Source organism: Panulirus ornatus, chromosome 1 (genome assembly GCF_036320965.1).
Source record: "Panulirus ornatus isolate Po-2019 chromosome 1, ASM3632096v1, whole genome shotgun sequence".
Lineage (NCBI taxonomy): Eukaryota > Metazoa > Arthropoda > Malacostraca > Decapoda > Palinuridae > Panulirus > Panulirus ornatus.
The window spans coordinates 66,485,362-66,503,582 of record NC_092224.1 but is presented as its reverse complement, the minus strand read 5'-3'; the positions used below and the strand labels follow the sequence as shown (position 1 = coordinate 66,503,582).

Genomic DNA, 18,221 nt, shown 5'->3' with positions numbered 1-18,221 from the left:
GACAGCACATCGACCCCAGTATACCACATTGTTAAACGTACTACCTATCTCTCCTTTCTTGTAATCTTGGTTAAATCCACACACAACCTGTCTCTCCTTGTCATCTTGGTTAAATCCACACACATTCAGACACCCCAGTCTTAGCCTTCGGGGAGAATGAGCACTCCCCACTTGACTCGCTTGACTCCTTCTTCTGTTTCCCTTTTTAGAAATTGAAATACAAGGAGGGGGGTTTTCGGCCCCCTGCTCCTGCCCCCTTTAGTCCCCTTCTACGAAATGCGGGGAATTATTCTTTCTCTTCTGTTTGCAAAATTTTCTTTTATCAGCCAGGAGTTAACGGTCCAACCATTAAAGCACTGTGCAAATAAGGATTCTGTATCATGTTTTAGTTGTAACATTTTAACTGAAACATTGGGCAGGAATGTGAGGTTGACACTTTAGGTAGAATTAGTTGGTAGGAACATTAGGTAGGAGATTCTGAGAACACTGCCCTAATGTTGCCTTCTGCTAGGGTATGGCATTAAAGGCTAAGATTCAACAGTTATGGCAACTTTTGGTGTGGCCACCCCTTTAAGGGAGTTCCTGGAGGGAACGGACATCAAAGATTTGGGTAGATAGATTGATTTTGAATGCATTTGACTTTAGTAGGAAGAAGCATTAAAACTAGAAAGGTAGAAAAATACAGTACTATCACCTAAGAGATGAAATAATCTATCACTTATGCAGCAGATACTTAGTTTTGATTTAGGAATTTATCAGTCAAGATATGAATTATTGATCATTGTCCCCCCATCCATCAGATGTAGTCGATGTTCCATGATTTCAGTTATTTATGGTTGTGACACCTTAGTGATATGCATATAGCCCATTAATGCTAGATAATTCCCAAAGGTTCCCTTCATCCTGGTTTTTAAGGTCATTTAACTCTTATCAGTATGCCTACTAACCTATTAAATTTTCCTCGACTGCTTTCTTTCCAGGTGGTACTTACGGTAATGTGCATGGCATCCTGAGCATGGTAGAGCATGGTAGTCTACTTATTCAGGTGGATGGTTACATCTGTGTTTTAGCTTTTAGTTTACATGATATTAAGTATGTATAAGTTAAAGCTTGTGAAATGGACCTTTTTTATGTCCAAAATTTGTATCCAAATATCAGCTATGACAAATTTATTTTCTTTTGTTAATATTGGAGTGATTATTGTTATTTTTGTGAGTTAGATTACAAATCATGGTGTTACAAATTCTGAATTATGTATGTATTTCTCTATCTTTGTCTGATACCTCATTTCTATTTGTAAATTGCAATGGTCTTTGCAGATTCTTTAAGCATTAGTGTCATATGATTACTACAGTTACATACCTGTTCCCCTATGCACATAATTCCTCCATCTAATAAAGTTCTAAACTAATTCTAGTCCTTTGATTCTATCATCTTGCTTCACTCTTATACTTTATTCTCTTTGTCTTTCATCCCATGTCAGTTGATTCCCTTCACCCACATCACAAGAACAGTCAGTCTTCTTTGCATATGACTGTACTATTTACAATATTTTCCTTTTCATATTTCTGATTTTTCTTTTTACCTGCTTTTCTACGTTCACTTGGATTTCTCAGAAAATGTATCCTAAACACTTGTATTGATGATGCCCATGACTATCCCTAATGCTCCTGCATACTGTCTCTTGGCAGTATCTCATACCTCAACCTCTATTTTGCAGTCCTTAGAAGTATAAGGGTTTAAACTCCTTCACTTTTTGCTTTTAGTCTGTCTAGAAAAGGGTGATCAACCTGCATGTCGTGCCATCATAATTACTTTGTGTTTCATCAGTAAGAGCAATGAAAATCCATGTCATTACAAAGCATTATTCTAATATTCATATCTGACAGTGAGTTTATAAATTGGCCTTTTAGCACCTCCAGATGCACTCCTTTCTCTGTAGAAATCCATACTGTATCATAAGCTTCTAAAACTTCCATATCTGTGACTGGTTCACTCTGCATGTTTTTTCCAGATATATGAATGCTTCAGACCATTTTCATTTTTGTCCACCTTCCATACTTAACATTGCCATGGAGATTTGATTCATCCATTCATGTTTTTAAGTGATTCGATCTTGATCTTTCCCAGGAATATCATCATGTTCCCTTTGTTGTCAAATGAATATTTTAATATTGTGGATAGTATGATTTTCAGTACCAGATGGAGAGATATGGTGGAAAAATACATGGAATGGTGTATTTGTGGGAGGTACGTAAGGACAGGGATAAGTGGAGACTTTCTTGCCGTAGGCAACCCCTTGATTAGAATTCCTGGGGAACAGGCATCAGGAATTGGTTGGTAAGGGTATTCACTGTATATATGGACCATGGTGAAGTACCTGAGGATTGACAGAATGCATGCATAGTGCCATTGTCCAATGGCAAATGGGATAAAGGTGAGTGTTCAAACTACAGAGGCATAAGTTTGTTGAGTATTCCTGGAAAATTATATGGGAGGGTATTGATTGAGAGGGTAAAGGCATGTACAGAACATCAGATTGGGGAAGAGCAGTGTGGTTTCAGAAGTGGTAGAGGATGTGTGGATCAGGTGTTTGCTTTGAAGAATGTATGTGAGAAATACTTAGAAAAACAGATAGATTAATGAGTAGCATTTATGGATCTGGAGAAGGCATATGATAGGATTGATAGAGATGCTTTGGGGAAAGTCTAAAGAGTTTATGGTGTAGGAGGTAAGTTGCTAGAAGCAGTGAAAAGTATTTACCAAGGATGTAAGGCATGGGTACGAGTAGGAAGAAAGGAGAGTGATTGGTTCCCAGTGAATGTCAGTCTGCTCTTCGAGATATGTTATCTCCTACCACCCATTCTTCATCGCTACCAAAACCTTTAACCTCCCACACACCCTGTGACTCACTTTCGCTTCCATGATTCCATCTGCTGCTAAGTTCACTCCCAGATATCTAAAACACTTAACTTCCTCTAATTTTTCTCCATTCATCTTATATCCTAATTGACTTATCCTTCAACCCTATTGAACCTAATGACCTTGATCTTATTCACATTTACTCTCAACTTTCTCCTTTCTCACACTTTACCAAACTCTGTCACCAACCTCTGGAGTTTCTCACCCGAACCAGCCCCCAGAACTCTATCTTCAGCAAACAGCAGCTGACTCACTTCCCAAGCCCTCTCATCCCCAACACACTAAATACTCACCCCTCTTTCCAAAACTCATGCATTTATCTCCCTAACCACCCCATCCATAAACAAATTAAACAACCATGGGGGCATCATGCACCATTTGCTGCAAACCAACATTCACTGGGAGCCAATCACTCTCCTCTCTTCCTACTCATACATATGCTTTACATCCTTGGTAAAAACTTTTCACTGCTTCTTGCAACTTACCTCCCAACCTCCCATACCATATACTCTTAAAACCTTCCACAAAGCACCTATATCACCCCAATCATATGCCTTCTTCAGAGCCATAAATGCTACGTACAAATCCATCAGCTTTTCTAAGTATATTTCTCACATACACTCTTTAAAGCAAACACCTGATCCACACATCCTCTACCACTTGTGAAACCACACTGCCCTTCCCCAATCTGATGCTCTGTACATGCCTTCACCTTCTCAGTCAATACCCCCCATATAATTTCCCAGGAATACTCAACAAACTTATACCTCTGTAGTTTGAACACTCACCTTTGTCTCCTTTGTCTTTGTACAGTGGTACTATGCATGGTTCCACCAATACTCTGGCACTTCACTGTGATCCATACATACACTGAATATCCTAACCAACCAGTCAACAACACTGTCACTTGCTTTTTTAATAAATTCCCTTGCAATACCATCCAAACCCGTCACCTTGCTGGATTTCATCTTACACATAGCTTTCATTACCTCTTCTCTGCTTACCAAACCATTCTCCCTGACCCTCTCACTTCACACACCACTCTGACAAAAACACCCTATATCTGCCACTCTGTCATCAAACACATTCAACAAACCTTCAAAATACTCACTCCATCACCTTCTCATTTCATCATTACCTTCCATCTTGCCCCCTTCACCGATGTTTCCCTTTGTTCTCTTGTCTTACGCACGTTATTTACCTCTTTCCAAAACATCTTTTTATTCTCTCTAGAATTTAATGATACTCTCTCACCCCAATTCTCATTTGCCCTCTTTTTCACCTCTTGCACCTTTCTCTTGACTTCCTGCTGCTTTATTTTATACATCTCTCAGTCATGTGCACTACTTCCCTGCAAGTATCATCCAAATGTCTCTTTTCTCTTTCACCAACCACCTTACTTCTTTATCCCACCACTCACAACCCTTTCTATTCTGCCCACCTCCCACCTTTTTCATGCAACATGAATCTTTTGCACAAGCCATTACTTCTTCCCAAAATACATCCCATTCCTCACCCACTCCCCTCATGTCATTTGCTGTTGCCTTTTGCTGTTCTACACTCAATCTCTCCTGGTATTTCCTCACACAAGTTTCCCAGTGCAAAAGGTGCATGTGGCATGAGAAAGGTTGGAGGTGGGCAGATTAGAGAGGATAGTGAGTGGTGGGATGAAGAGGTAACGTGGTTAGTGAAAGAGAAAAGAGAAATGTGTGAATGGTATTGGCAAGGGAATTAAGCATTATCCTTAGGACTATCTCACTTCTGTTTGTGTTAGCTCATATGTTCGTATATTTTGTATTTTTTTTCATACTGTTCATACTTGGCCCCCTTCTCTGTTCCTTTTTTTGGAAAATTAAGAATGAGAGGGGAGGATTTCCAGCCCTCCAATCCCTCCCCTTTTAGTCGCCTTCTATGACACGCTGGGAATATGTGGGAAGTTTTCTTTCTCCCCTATCCCCAGGGATATATTTACATAATTTTTTTTTCATAAATAGCAATGATTCACAACTGAGTTTGTGTCAGAGGCTGCCTCCCAGCTTTTCCTCCACTTCTTTCATACTTCTCTGTCACCTTGTGCCATTGGATTTATTTGTTAACTATACCATGGTCAATAAGTTGTTGGCTCACTTATTGTACATATCCTTTACTTGTATGTGCATTCCTTCCTGTTTATTGTGGGGAACAAAGTTTGAAAACCTATTTTTCTGTCCACATCAAGAGCAATTTTTATAGTCATCCAGCACTTAAGGGTTAAACTGTCTAACACATCAAGTGATGCAAAAGTGGATTTTTAGTGAATTCTGAAAGTGGATACCTTATGTAGTCTCATCAAAATGCAAGTGTTATTTTTTTGTATTACGTTATATGCATCATCAGTATGCCAGAGTGTTAAAAGTTTTCAAGGAGTTTAGGTATTTTGGAGTGATGATAATTTCTTTTATATTTTGAGTAATTATCTTCCCTCATATCATTTTAGAGGTGAAGTCTCTGCTCATTCCAGCACCAGCACATCTGTTACCTACCATGAGGACCTTGAATCATCTTTGACATCTTTTTGCTGAAGATTTGTCTCCCAACTGCTACAATATTCCTTTATGTCATCTTCTGCTGTCCTAACTGTGCAAACTTTATAAACATTTTTGACTACCCAAACTTCAGCCATGAAGACATAACATTCTCTACTGAGATCATCTACTAAGAGATTTTGATATACACCATAGGTCACCATTAGGGTGACCCAAATAAACTTCAGTTTTGTAACAAGATTTATTGGTCTGTGTGCTGAAAGGGGTGGGGTAGGGGTGTAATGCTTGGTACTGATGGAATCTAACCCTGATAACTGTGTGATGCATTGTAACAGAACCAAAAGGAACATTAACTTCCAAGCTTCTTTTCATTACAAGGCACATCTCTCTATAAACAGTTATCCATAATCACCTTTAAGCTAGTTCAAGTTACAGCACAGTACTTACAAATAATGAGCAGACTGAGCAAAACAAGTACACTCTCCTTCCCTTTCACCTGTAAAAATGGACTGTTGCAAACTGATGCCAACTCAGACTTAGCACAGCATACCTGGTGCGACATGTGTCAATACATAGGACCCTTGCCTTCAGCCTCTACTTCTACATCCCTTCTTGGTCTACCAATGCACCTACCACCTTTACAGCTTAACAGTAAAGTATACATAGATCATTTATAGATCAGCAATTTTCACAATACAGTTGGTACTTGACATAAACATACAAATAACACAACTGTAAATCATATATCCCCCAACAATAAAGGAATTGTTGAACTCTTTCCATAGATGGTAAGGATATTGAAGCCCTCACATTTCCTATTCTTAACAGTTCTGTGATGGAAGCAGTTATATGTAATATGCAGATAGATAGAAGATACATGGAGTTCCACTTCACTGCCTGGTTTGCATATGAGAAATTTATATATTGCAGATGTGAGAGGAGAGTTTTCCAAAGGTTTGGGTCTGTAGTGAGAGATTATGGAATACCTTTAAGAATGGAGATGTAAATACATGTAAAAGTAAACTGGAATGAATTGTCGTGAAATGCCTGGCGAAGGTTGTGCTTGGGACATATATTTGATTAAAATGGGAATTTTTTTTTGTTTTCACACGTTTGCCATTTCTCGCACTTGTGAGGTAGTACTAAAAACGGAGGACAGCCTTAGAGGAAATATCCTCACTTAGTCCCCTTCTGTTCTTTTTTTGGGGGAAAGTAAAAACCAAGAGGAGAGGATTTCCAGCCCCCTGCTCCCTCCCTTTTTAGTTGCCTTCTACGATACGCAGGGAATACGTGGGAAGTATTCTTTCTCCCCTACCCCCTGGGATAATTATGGGAAGTGTATTACCATAAATATATAGTAACAAAAGGAGAAAGAAAGGACTGCATGTACAGTCTGTTGCTGAGGTACAGATGGAGACTCCATGGAAATTTTATTTGTGATTTGTTTATTCATTATAAATGGAAAATCTCTTTTAGTGGTATGGATATTTCTAAATGTTGAAACTCTTAATCATGTGCTGTCTCAGTGGATTAGTAATCTGTCTGTTCCCAGAAAATTTAGGATGACCTAGAAATGATTAATAGATTATCAGTTTTATGAAGCTAAATTTCCCTGGGAATGAGAAAGAAAGAATACTACCCAGGTATCTCCATGCCTGTCAGAGACGGCAACTAAGAGGAGTGGGAGAAGGGGTAGGAAATTTTTCTCTTTTGTATTATTACTTCACAAAGAAGGATCACAGGAAGGAACCAAGAGAAAATTTTTCCTGTTAGGTTCAGTTGTTTCTTATCAGTGTAGGAAATGGCAAACAAGTGATAAAGAAAAATATTGATATTTCTGAAGTTTTTGTAAATATGATTGTAGAAAATACATCATTGCAGAAATGATGTAGGAGAATTTGTGCTTATGATAATGTGGATGCAGTGTTTACAGATCAACAAGGCCATGAAAAACTTTGCATGTTTAACATTGGTGCATGCAGTAGCACATAACAACCAAGTGATTATGAGTCATATACTTGGGACTCATTTTACTTGTAAATTGCATTGGGATATTGCCAGTACTGAGAAATAATTTTGAAGGCTGCTGCATTGATGTTTCCTATTCCAGAAAATAGTTAAGTTTCATGGCAAACTTCACATGTAGTATGCATGACTATTTTGCCTGCTTGTTGCATGTTTGAGATCTTTGAGAAAAATACTTGTACATAATATGTCAAGCTGAAAACAACTATTTGCTTACCCTTTATAAGGTTACTACTTGCTATTAGAATTTCCTAGTTTGTTTGATACTCCCTTTCCATTATTTTCATAATTTTATCTTTGGCTCAGAGATAGAATTTTATCTTGCATTATTAATAGAAAAGTTTCCTTAGGTACACATTCTATTACCTGACTTGAACTATCAGAATTAAACATATTAGAAGTAGAAGAAGCATGTGTTGCAATGATTTAAAAACTTCTTGCAGTTTAAGTACATTACATAAATATTGTTGAAACTTTTCATAGATTGATGAATGTATGAATCTTTAGTGAATTAACTAATTATGTATTGATTCCAGGTGAGAGCAACATTTACACATTAGGAAATATAGGTGCACATAGAGTTGTGTGCACAAAGCTACCTACAGTTGGTCATGATCGATCAGCTTCCATTGCTGCAGGAAGCACAACAACTAGATTACTTGGTAAGTAACTCTTGTGAATTATTTAATATTTTTGTGATTGTGCTTCTTATTCTATTATTTATTTATTTATTATTTATTTATATATGTTGGGGATGAGAGAGCTTGGGAAGTGAGTCAGTTGTTGTTCGCTGATGATACAGCGCTGGTGGCTGATTCATGTGAGAAACTGCAGAAGCTGGTGACTGAGTTTGGTAAAGTGTGTGAAAGAAGAAAGTTAAGAGTAAATGTGAATAAGAGCAAGGTTATTAGGTACAGTAGGGTTGAGGGTCAAGTCAGTTGGGAGGTGAGTTTGAATGGAGAAAAACTGGAGGAAGTGAAGTGTTTTAGATATCTGGGAGTGGATCTGGCAGCAGATGGAACCATGGAAGCGGAAGTGGATCATAGGGTGGGGGAGGGGGCGAAAATTCTGGGAGCCTTGAAGAATGTGTGGAAGTCGAGAACATTATGTCGGAAAGCAAAAATGGGTATGTTTGAAGGAATAGTGGTTCCAACAATGTTGTATGGTTGCGAGGTGTGGGCTATGGATAGAGTTGTGCGCAGGAGGATGGATGTGCTGGAAATGAGATGTTTGAGGACAATGTGTGGTGTGAGGTGGTTTGATCGAGTAAGTAACGTAAGGGTAAGAGAGATGTGTGGAAATAAAAAGAGCTTGGTTGAGAGAGCAGAAGAGGGTGTTTTGAAATGGTTTGGGCACATGGAGAGAATGAGTGAGGAAAGATTGACCAAGAGGATATATGTGTCGGAGGTGGAGGGAACGAGGAGAAGAGGGAGTCCAAATTGGAGGTGGAAAGATGGAGTGAAAAAGATTTTGTGTGATCGGGGCCTGAACATGCAGGAGGGTGAAAGGAGGGCAAGGAATAGAGTGAATTGGAGCGATGTGGTATACCGGGGTTGATGTGCTGTCAGTGGATTGAATCGGGGCATGTGAAGCGTCTGGGGTAAACCATGGAAAGCTGTGTAGGTATGTATATTTGCGTGTGTGGATGTATGTATATACATGTGTATGGGGGTGGGTTGGGCCATTTCTTTCGTCTGTTTCCTTGCGCTACCTCGCAAACGCGGGAGACAGCGGGAAAAAAAAAAAAAAAAATAATATTCATTTAGTATTTTACTTTCATGGCATCTGTGGACTGAACCAGGGCATGTGAAATTTTCGTGGTAAACCATGGAAAGGTCTGTGGGGCCTGGATGTGGAAATGGAATTGTGGTTTTGGTGCATTACATATGACAGCTCGTGTATGGATGTGAGGGGATGTGGCTTTCATTGTCTGTGTCCTGATGGTACCTTGCTGACTTATGGGATGGCGAGTGTGTCTCCTGTGGGGTGGGATGGCATCAGAAATGAATGAAGGCAAGCAGGTGTGAATATGTACATGTGTATGTATATATAGGTATGTGTATTTGTATTTTTTTTTATTATACTTAATTGCTGTCTCCACGTTAGTGAGGTAGCACAAGGAAACAGACGAAAGAATGGCCCAACCCACCCACATACACATGCATATACATAAACACCCACACATGCACATATACGTACCTATACATTTCAACATATACATACACAGACATATACTTCCCACTCATTCCTCACATGTGGTAGAAGGCGACTAAAGGGGATGGGAGCGGGGGGGCTGGAAACCCTCCCCTCCTTGTATTTCAACTTTCTAAAAGGGGAAACAGAAGAAGGAGTCACACGGGGAGTGCTAATCCTCCTTGAAGGCTCAGATTGGGGTGTCTGAATGTGTGTGGATGTAACCAAGATGAGAAAGAAGGAGAGATAGGTAGTATGTTTGAGGAAAGGAACCTGGATGATTTGGCTCTTGAGTGAAGCGAAGCTCAAGGGTAAAGGGGAAGAGTGGTTTGGGAATGTCTTGGGAGTAAAGTCAGGGGTAGTGAGAGGACAAGAGCAAGGGAAGGAGTAGCACTACTCCTAAAACAGGAGTGGTGGGAGTATGTGATAGAGTGTAAGAAAGTAAACTCTAGATTGATATGGGTAAAACTGAAAGTGGATGGAGAGAGATGGGTGATTATTGGTGCATATGCACCTGGGCATGAGGAGAAAGATCATGAGAGGCAAGTGTTTTGGGAGCAGCTGAGTGAGTGTGTTTGTAGTTTTGATGCACGAGACCGGGTTATAGTGATGGGTGATTTGAATGCAAAGGTGAGTAATGTGGCAGTTGAGGGAATAATTGGTGTACATGGGGTGTTCAATGTTGTAAATGGAAATGGTGAAGAGCTTGTAGATATATGTGCTGAAAAAGGACTGATGATTGGAAATACCTGGTTTAAAAAGAGAGATATACATAAGTATACGTATGTGAGTAGGAGAGATGGCCAGAGAGCGTTATTGGATTACATGTTAATTGATAGGTGCGTGAAAGAGAGACTTTTGGATGTTAATGTGCTTAGAGGTGCAACTGGAGGGATGTCTGATCTTGTGGAGGCAAAGGTGAAGACTTGCAGAGGTTTTCAGAAAAGAAGAGAAAATGTTAGGGTGAAAAGAGTGGTGAGAGTAAGTGAGCTTGGGAAGGAGACTTGTGTGACGAAGTACCAGGAGATACTGAGTACAGAATGGAAAAAGGTGAGAACAAAAGACGTAAGGGGAGTAGGGGAGGAATGGGTCTTCTCATGACCAGGTGCATAGGCACCAGTAATCACCCATCTCTCTCCATCCACTTTCAGTTTCACCCTTATCAGTGTAGAGTTTACTTTCTTACACTCTATCACATCCTCCCACAACCCCAGTTTCAGGAGTAGTGCTACTCCTTTGTTTACTCTTGTCCTCTCATTCCCAAAACATTCCCAAACCACTCTTCCCCTTTACCCTTGAGCTTCGTTTCACTCAGAGCCAAAACATTCAGGTTTCTTTCCTCAAACATACTACCTATATCTCCTTTTTTCTCATCTTGTTTACACCCACAGACATTTAGACACCCCAATCTGAGCCTTCGAGGAGGATGAGCACTCCCCGCGTGACTCTTTCTGTTTCCCCTTTTAGAAAGTTGAAATACAAGGACATATACATACATATACATATATAAATCAACATATACACATATATATATGCATATAAGTATTCATACTTGCTTGCCCTCATCCATTCCTGGTGCTTCCCTGCCCCACTGGAAACAGCATTGCTACCCCCTGCTTCAACAAGGTAGCACCAGGAAAACAGACAAAAAAGGCCACATTCACTCACACTCAGTCTCTAGTTGTCATGTGTAATGCACTGAAACCACAGTTCCCTATCCACATCCAGGCCCCACAGACCTTTCCATGGTTTACCCTGGACGTTCACATCCCCTGGTTCATTGACAGCACATCAACCTCAATAAACCAAACTGTTACAATTCACTGTCCTTTCCATAGCCTTCACCTTCGTAGCTGTTCAGGCCTTTATCTGAAAATCTTTTTCACTCCATCCTTCCATCTCCAGTTTGGTTTCCCCGTTTTCCATGTTCCTTCTACTTTTGACACATATATCTTCTTTGTCAACCTTTCCTGACTCATTCTATGCATATGTCGAAACCCTCTTCGTACACCCTCTTCTGCTCACTCAACCATACTGTTTTTATTGCCACACCTATCTCTTGCCCTGTCATAACTTACTTGATCAAACCACTTCACACCAAATATTGTCCTCAAACATTTCGTTTGTATTGAAATAGAAGTACTGTTCTTGCATCCAAAATGATCCTGAAAGTTTATGTAGAATTTGTCATAAGTGGATACTTAGAAAAATGAGGATTACTATATGAAAGTATGTTGTGAAAAAAAGTACCTTATTGAATGAGCATATGCAGAAATTTGAGATTTTCATGGATTAAAGAATTAAGATATGAGGATAGATTATGTGAAAACAGTTGCCCTCTCTTGGGGTCTGAGGTCGTGTGGTCATATTTAGTTACTCACTGCTTGCACCAAACATTGCTTGTTGTTTCATCGGTGAAATGATTTCCAGTTAACATATATGAAAGGCACTGATAAAGACTCTTGAGAATAATAATATTACATACAGTACTTCATATGTTTAATGCTAATGAAAATAACAAAAGGGTAGAATTTAATAATGCATTAAATTCTCATGAAAACACTGAGGGAGTTATAGGGATAAGTTGGTGAAGAGCAAGGTATGTTTAGGTAAGAACATTGGAGTGTTCATCAGCTATTTGCACTCATACAACTGGTGGAGAAAGTCTTTAGGAAAAAAAAGACATATACATCATTTATGGACTTGGACATCATTTGATAGTGAGTAGGAAAGCATCTTGCAAAGTTTTGACACTAGGTGGCTTGCATGGAAAACTGAATGTTGTCAGGGCTTTATAAGGGAAAGCAGTTTATGTGTAAGAGTAAATGATGGTTTGAGTGAATAGTTTGAAGTAATTTAGGATTGCATTATTGTTGTATGATGTCATCTTGTTGTGGGATGATTTTTGTGTAATAATCAAGGAGATGCAAAATTGAATTTGCCACATATGTTTTATACAGATGATGATGTGTTTTTGGTTAGATCAGGGAAAGAGTTGGATAGAATGATGAGCTGATTTTGTGATATGCTTAAGAGGAGTATGCTGAAAGTAAATGCAAATAAAATTAAAACTAATTTTTTTAAAAGGTTAAAAATCAGAGTTTGATGAGTTTGCATGGAAAGAACTAAAAGTTATTAATGAGTTTTGATATTTGGCATTGAGATTTAGTATGTATTGTAGTAGGAGAAATAAAGTTCAAAAATAAGGTCATGCAGGCAGAAAAATTGATGGTGCTGTCAAAACATTTATTTTTTTATTTTTTTTATTTTGCTTTGTCGCTGTCTCCCGCGTTAGCGAGGTAGCGCAAGGAAACAGACGAAAGAATGGCACAACCCACCCACATACACATGTATATACATACATGTCCACACGCACAAATTTACATACCTATACATCTCAACATATACATATATATACACACACAGACATATACATATATACACATGTACATTATTCATACTGTCTGCCTTTATTCATTCCCATCGCCACCCCGCCACACATGAAATAACAACCCCCTCCCCCCTCATGTGCGCGAGGTAGCGCTAGGAAAAGACAACAAAGGCCACATTCGTTCACACTCAGTCTCTAGCTGTCATGTAATAATGCACTGAAACCACAGCTCCCTTTCCACATCCAGGCCCCACAGAACTTTCCATGGTTTACCCCAGACGCTTCACATGCCCTGGTTTAGTCCATTGACAGCACGTCGACCCCGGTATACCACATCGTTCCAATTCACTCTATTCCTTGCACGCCTTTCACCCTCCTGCATGTTCAGGCCCCGATCACTCAAAATCTTTTCCACTCCATCTTTCCACCTCCAATTTGGTCTTCCACTTCTCGTTCCCTCCACCTCTGACACATATATCCTCTTGGTCAATCTTTTCTCACTCATTCTTTCCATGTAACCAAACCGTTTCAAAACACCCTTTTCTGCTCTCTCAACCACACTCTTTTTATTACCACACATCACTCTTACCCTATTATTACTTACTTGATCAAACCACCTCACACCACATATTGCCTTCAAACATCTCATTTCCAGCGCATCCACCCTCCTGCACACAACTTTATCTATAGCCCATGCCTTGCAACCATATAACATTGTTGGAACCACTATTCCTTCAAACATACCCATTTTTGATTTCCGAGATAATGTTCTCACCTTCCACACATTCTTCAATGCTCCCAGAACTTTCACCCCCTCCCCCACCTTATGATTCACTTCCGCTTCCATGGTTCCATCCGCTGCCAAATCCACTCCCAGATATCTAAAACACTTCACTTCCTCCAGTTTTTCTTCATTCAAATTTACCTCTCAATTGACTTGACCCTCAACCCTACTGTACCTGATAACCTTGTTCTTATTCACATTTACTCTCAGCTTTCTTCTTTCACACACTTTACCAAACTCAGTCACCAGCTTCTGGAGTTTCTCACACAAATCAGCCACCAACGCTGTATCATCAGCAAACAACATAAGCACAGAGTGTACAAGATGCTTGTATGAAGGAGTGTTTATGCCATTGTTGATTTAAAGCTAGGTTGATAAAAAACATATCTTATTTCTGTTTGCAGGGACTTTCCAAAAAGTGGACCATGTTTTCTTAGTGGGAACAGCAGGAGGAGTACCCCATTATACAGATTATAACAAACATGTTCGACTTGGAGATGTTGTTGTTGCTACACCACCCAGTGGACAAAAGTGAGTTATATACGAAAGATGGGGTATAAGAGTAATACTGTTGATTTTATTTGTATGCCTTTTCCCCACTTTGAGACATCATCTTTGCTACTGTCAGCAATCCTTGTAGCTAGCTCATCTCATTCACAGTTACTCACTTCCATCTGCTGTAGTTTTAGTCTTCCTTTATTTGTAGTCTCTCATCATTTATATCTGGGGAAAGTAAAATTGTATGGTTTCATTTGTTTAATGAATGGAAAATCTCAGCTTTAGAGATTTTCGTGTTGCAGTTGATCAAGTTAAAAACATCCTTTTGTCAGCCAGTAGAGTTTCAATCATACTTCGTTTTTAGCATCACTTGAGGACAGTATGAAAATTGACCAGATGCATTTGGGATGGGGGCTTTGTCTTCTTCATAACTCAGTTGTTGGATTTACAGGTGATATTTTGGATGATCATTATTTAATTTTAGAACTAAGAGCAATCTTATCAGCTGTTAATTATATGACACTGGTTTGGCTGATCATTCTGTGCTAATCCTTGTTTATGAAAACCAAGGTCTTTGAAACATTCCTTGCTGATGAAACTCTTACAGAAGACTCTGAATTAGACTTCAAATCATGTAATACATTTTTCTTCCATTTTCAATAAAGGAAAACTGAATGTTTGTAGGTCTTTTGTTTAGGTAAAGCCAGTTGCTTCAGAATGAAAATTGGATTGGGATTTTTATCTTTTCAAACCCCAGACCATGGTTTTCTCAATTTGGCCTTTCTGTCATATATGGAAATCTAATGTTACAACACTAGTTCTCTTCCAGATCCAGTTGCCATAGTAATAGATTTAATATTCATATGTCTTAGTAGGTTGGAATCAGTACAGTATATGAGTTTCTTACTTTTAATACATTGAATCTAGCTGCTTCAGAGTTGCATCATTGTAATAGATACAAGAAAGCTCTATTTGCTCCATACTCCAAACACACCAGGTTCTCCATATTTTTCAGTGCGTCATGGATATTGTCAAAATCAGATGATCCGAAGAGATCATTTGCCAGATACCCAGTAGTAGAAGAGTAGGCTGTTATCTTTTTAATAGAAATTGGCCAATGAGCGTAGAGGTACGATTTCCTGTTCAACACTGTAGGGGTGAAGGAACACTACTCTTGTCTCTCCTGCATGCTATATAGGGTGACTAAAATGAGAAAGATCAGGGAATGGAAACCCCTCCTATATCATTTATTAAAAGTAGGAACAGAAGGAACCTAGTAATGAGTGCTCATTCTCCTTGAAGGCTCAAGCTGGTGTGTCTGCTTGCACATGGATTTAACCAGGATGAGAAGGTGGGAGAAAAAGATAGCGTGTTGGAAAGGTACTGGGACGTTCTAGTTCTGAGTGCAACAATGCTTTTTGGGAAAGGGGAAGTATGGTTTTGGAATGTCCAATGTGTAAATCTGGGATTAGTATGAGGATATAAGTATGATCTTTTGGATGATCTTTATTTGATATTAGAACTAAGTGCAGTCTTATTTGCTGTTGATTATATTACACCAGTTTGGCTGATCATTGTATGCTAATCCTTGTTTTGAATGAAAACCAAGATCTAAACAATCCTTACCCATGAAACTCCTACAGAAGCTTTTAATTAGGACCTCGAGTATGTAATAAGTTCATTTCACAAAGGAGGGGAGTGGCATTTCTGCTGAAGGAGGAGTGATGGGAATGTATTAAAGATTGTAAGAAAGTTAGTTCCAGACAATTGTGGGAGAGAATAAAATGGATTATGATAGTTAGGTGATTTTCATTGCATAAGCACTTTGTAGTAAGAGGAGTAGAAAGAGAGATGAATGTTCTGAGAGGAGTTGAGTGGGTGTGTCAAAAATTTTGATGCAAGGTATTAAGTATTAGTGGTGGGATATTTGAATGCAAGAGTGGATGATATAGAAGTTAGCACTGTAAATGAAAATGGTGAAAAGGTTGTCAAGTTGTGCATTGAATAAGGATTAGTGATCAGGAATATCCAGTTTACAATAAGAAAATGCAAATGCAAGTGTAAGTGGATGGAATGGAATTAGTGGTGAGGGAGCATTATTAGATAATGAATTACATCATAGGCATGCAAAGGAGAGACTTTTGGATGTGAATGTGTTGAAAGAAGCAGCTGGTAGGATGTTTGATCACCTCTTAGTAGAGGCAAGGGTAAAAGCGTATAGCTTGGTGCTATTTGCTTGTTCTAGTCTTCAGGGGTCTTCTACCCCAAGTTGCTGGACTTGATCATAAGTTGACCAAACTATTGGAAGCTGCAGCCCTCAGGCCCATGTAGCCTGCACAGCCTTGCTGGTCTAGTTCACTTTGTAGATTTTTGTCCAGGGCAATCGTAAATTTGTCCACTGTGCATCCTATGGTGTTCCTAATGATTGCAAGCAAGGTTATAGTCTTCCATGCCTGTTGTGCCAGTAGAAAGTTATTCCTGAGTATTTCTTTTGGGGTCCATGCCTTCTAGGATTTTCAGGCATAAATGATATACCTCTTGCGTCTGCACTCCATTGAGCACAGCATCAGTAATTTCAACTGTTTCCAGTGCTTTAGTTTCTTTGCCACATTGATATAGGCCATGAAAGATCTCTGAATACTTTCTAATTCTGCAGTTTCTTCTCCCTTGTAGGGTGATGTTAACAGGGCAATATTCTATTCATGAGAGAATTATTACCATCAAAAGTATCGTCACTGATTTTTCTTCCCTTGTCTTGAAAATCTGGAGGATCCATCCTACCACCCTTCTGGAGAAATGGAGCAACCAGAGGAACATGTTTCAAATGGGTTGAGAGGATCAGTGGAATGCCATAGGGTTTTGTTCTGGGATCATTTATCTTCTTATCTGTATAAAATGACTTGCCTGAACTTATGGAAACCCACCTGAATATGTTTGCAGTTGATGGAAAGGTCATGAGGTAAGTGAAAAGCAAAGAGGAATGTGTTAGCTTACAATGGGACCTAAACAGATTACAGAGTTGGCCTGAAGCATGGTTCATGAAATTCAACCCTATCTAATGTAGAATAATGTTGATGGGACAAATCAAAAGACAGCCGTAATATATTACCTAGCTTAAGCTTCAAGATTCAGTGTGTGAGAGGAACCTGAGAATAGACATCATCCCTATCCTGTAGCCAGAGTCCCATATCAAGAGAATAGTGAAGGAAAGAAACTGGCTGCTGGCAAATATCAGAATAGCTTTCAAGTACATGGATAAAGAAATATTTAGCAAGCTAGTCATATCCTACATAAGACTAGAACTAGAATATGCTTTTCAGGTTTAGTCATTTCCCTGAAGAAGTACAAAGGACTTATAAAGAACATCCACAGGAAGGCAACAAAGATGGTACTAGACTTAAGAGAACCAAGCTACAGGGAAAGGCTAGAAGCTTGAAATTTGTGTACCTTCAAAGATAGAAGACTGAGGGGTGACCTAATCACATCCTTTAAGTTTTTAAAAGAGATCAGTGAAGTGGACAGTGGATAGTACTTTAAGGCATGGATATGAATGGGAAGAGAGGGCAAAAAATGGGCATGTTTGAAGGTATAGTAGTGTCAACAGTATTATATGGATGCAAGGCAGGGGCTGTAGGTTAGGATGTGCAGGTGAGGGTGATTGTATTGGGAATTAAATGTTTGAGGATAATATTTGTCATGAGGTGGTTTGATTTGGAAATAAAAGGGCAATAGAGAGTTGTGGTAATAAAAAGAGTGTGTTCGAGAGAGCCAAAGAGGATGTACCGAAATGGTTCAGACATATGGAGAGAACAGGTTAAGGAGTGGCTGACAAAGTGGATATTTTTTTCAGAAGTAGAGGGAAGAAAGGGAAGGATGGAGTGAA

At 39.2% G+C, this 18,221-nt stretch overlaps 1 protein-coding gene across 1 annotated transcript in view; it reads left to right on the top strand.

Annotated features, from left to right (window-relative positions):
* Positions 1-18,221, top strand: part of LOC139749440 (uncharacterized) — a 360,449-nt gene that overhangs the window by 317,423 nt on the left and 24,805 nt on the right. Inside the window, exons 12-13 of the mRNA XM_071663349.1 lie at positions 8,009-8,134; positions 14,245-14,371. Of these exons, the coding sequence (XP_071519450.1) occupies positions 8,009-8,134; positions 14,245-14,371 (253 nt within the window). The remainder of the gene's footprint in view (positions 1-8,008; positions 8,135-14,244; positions 14,372-18,221) is intronic.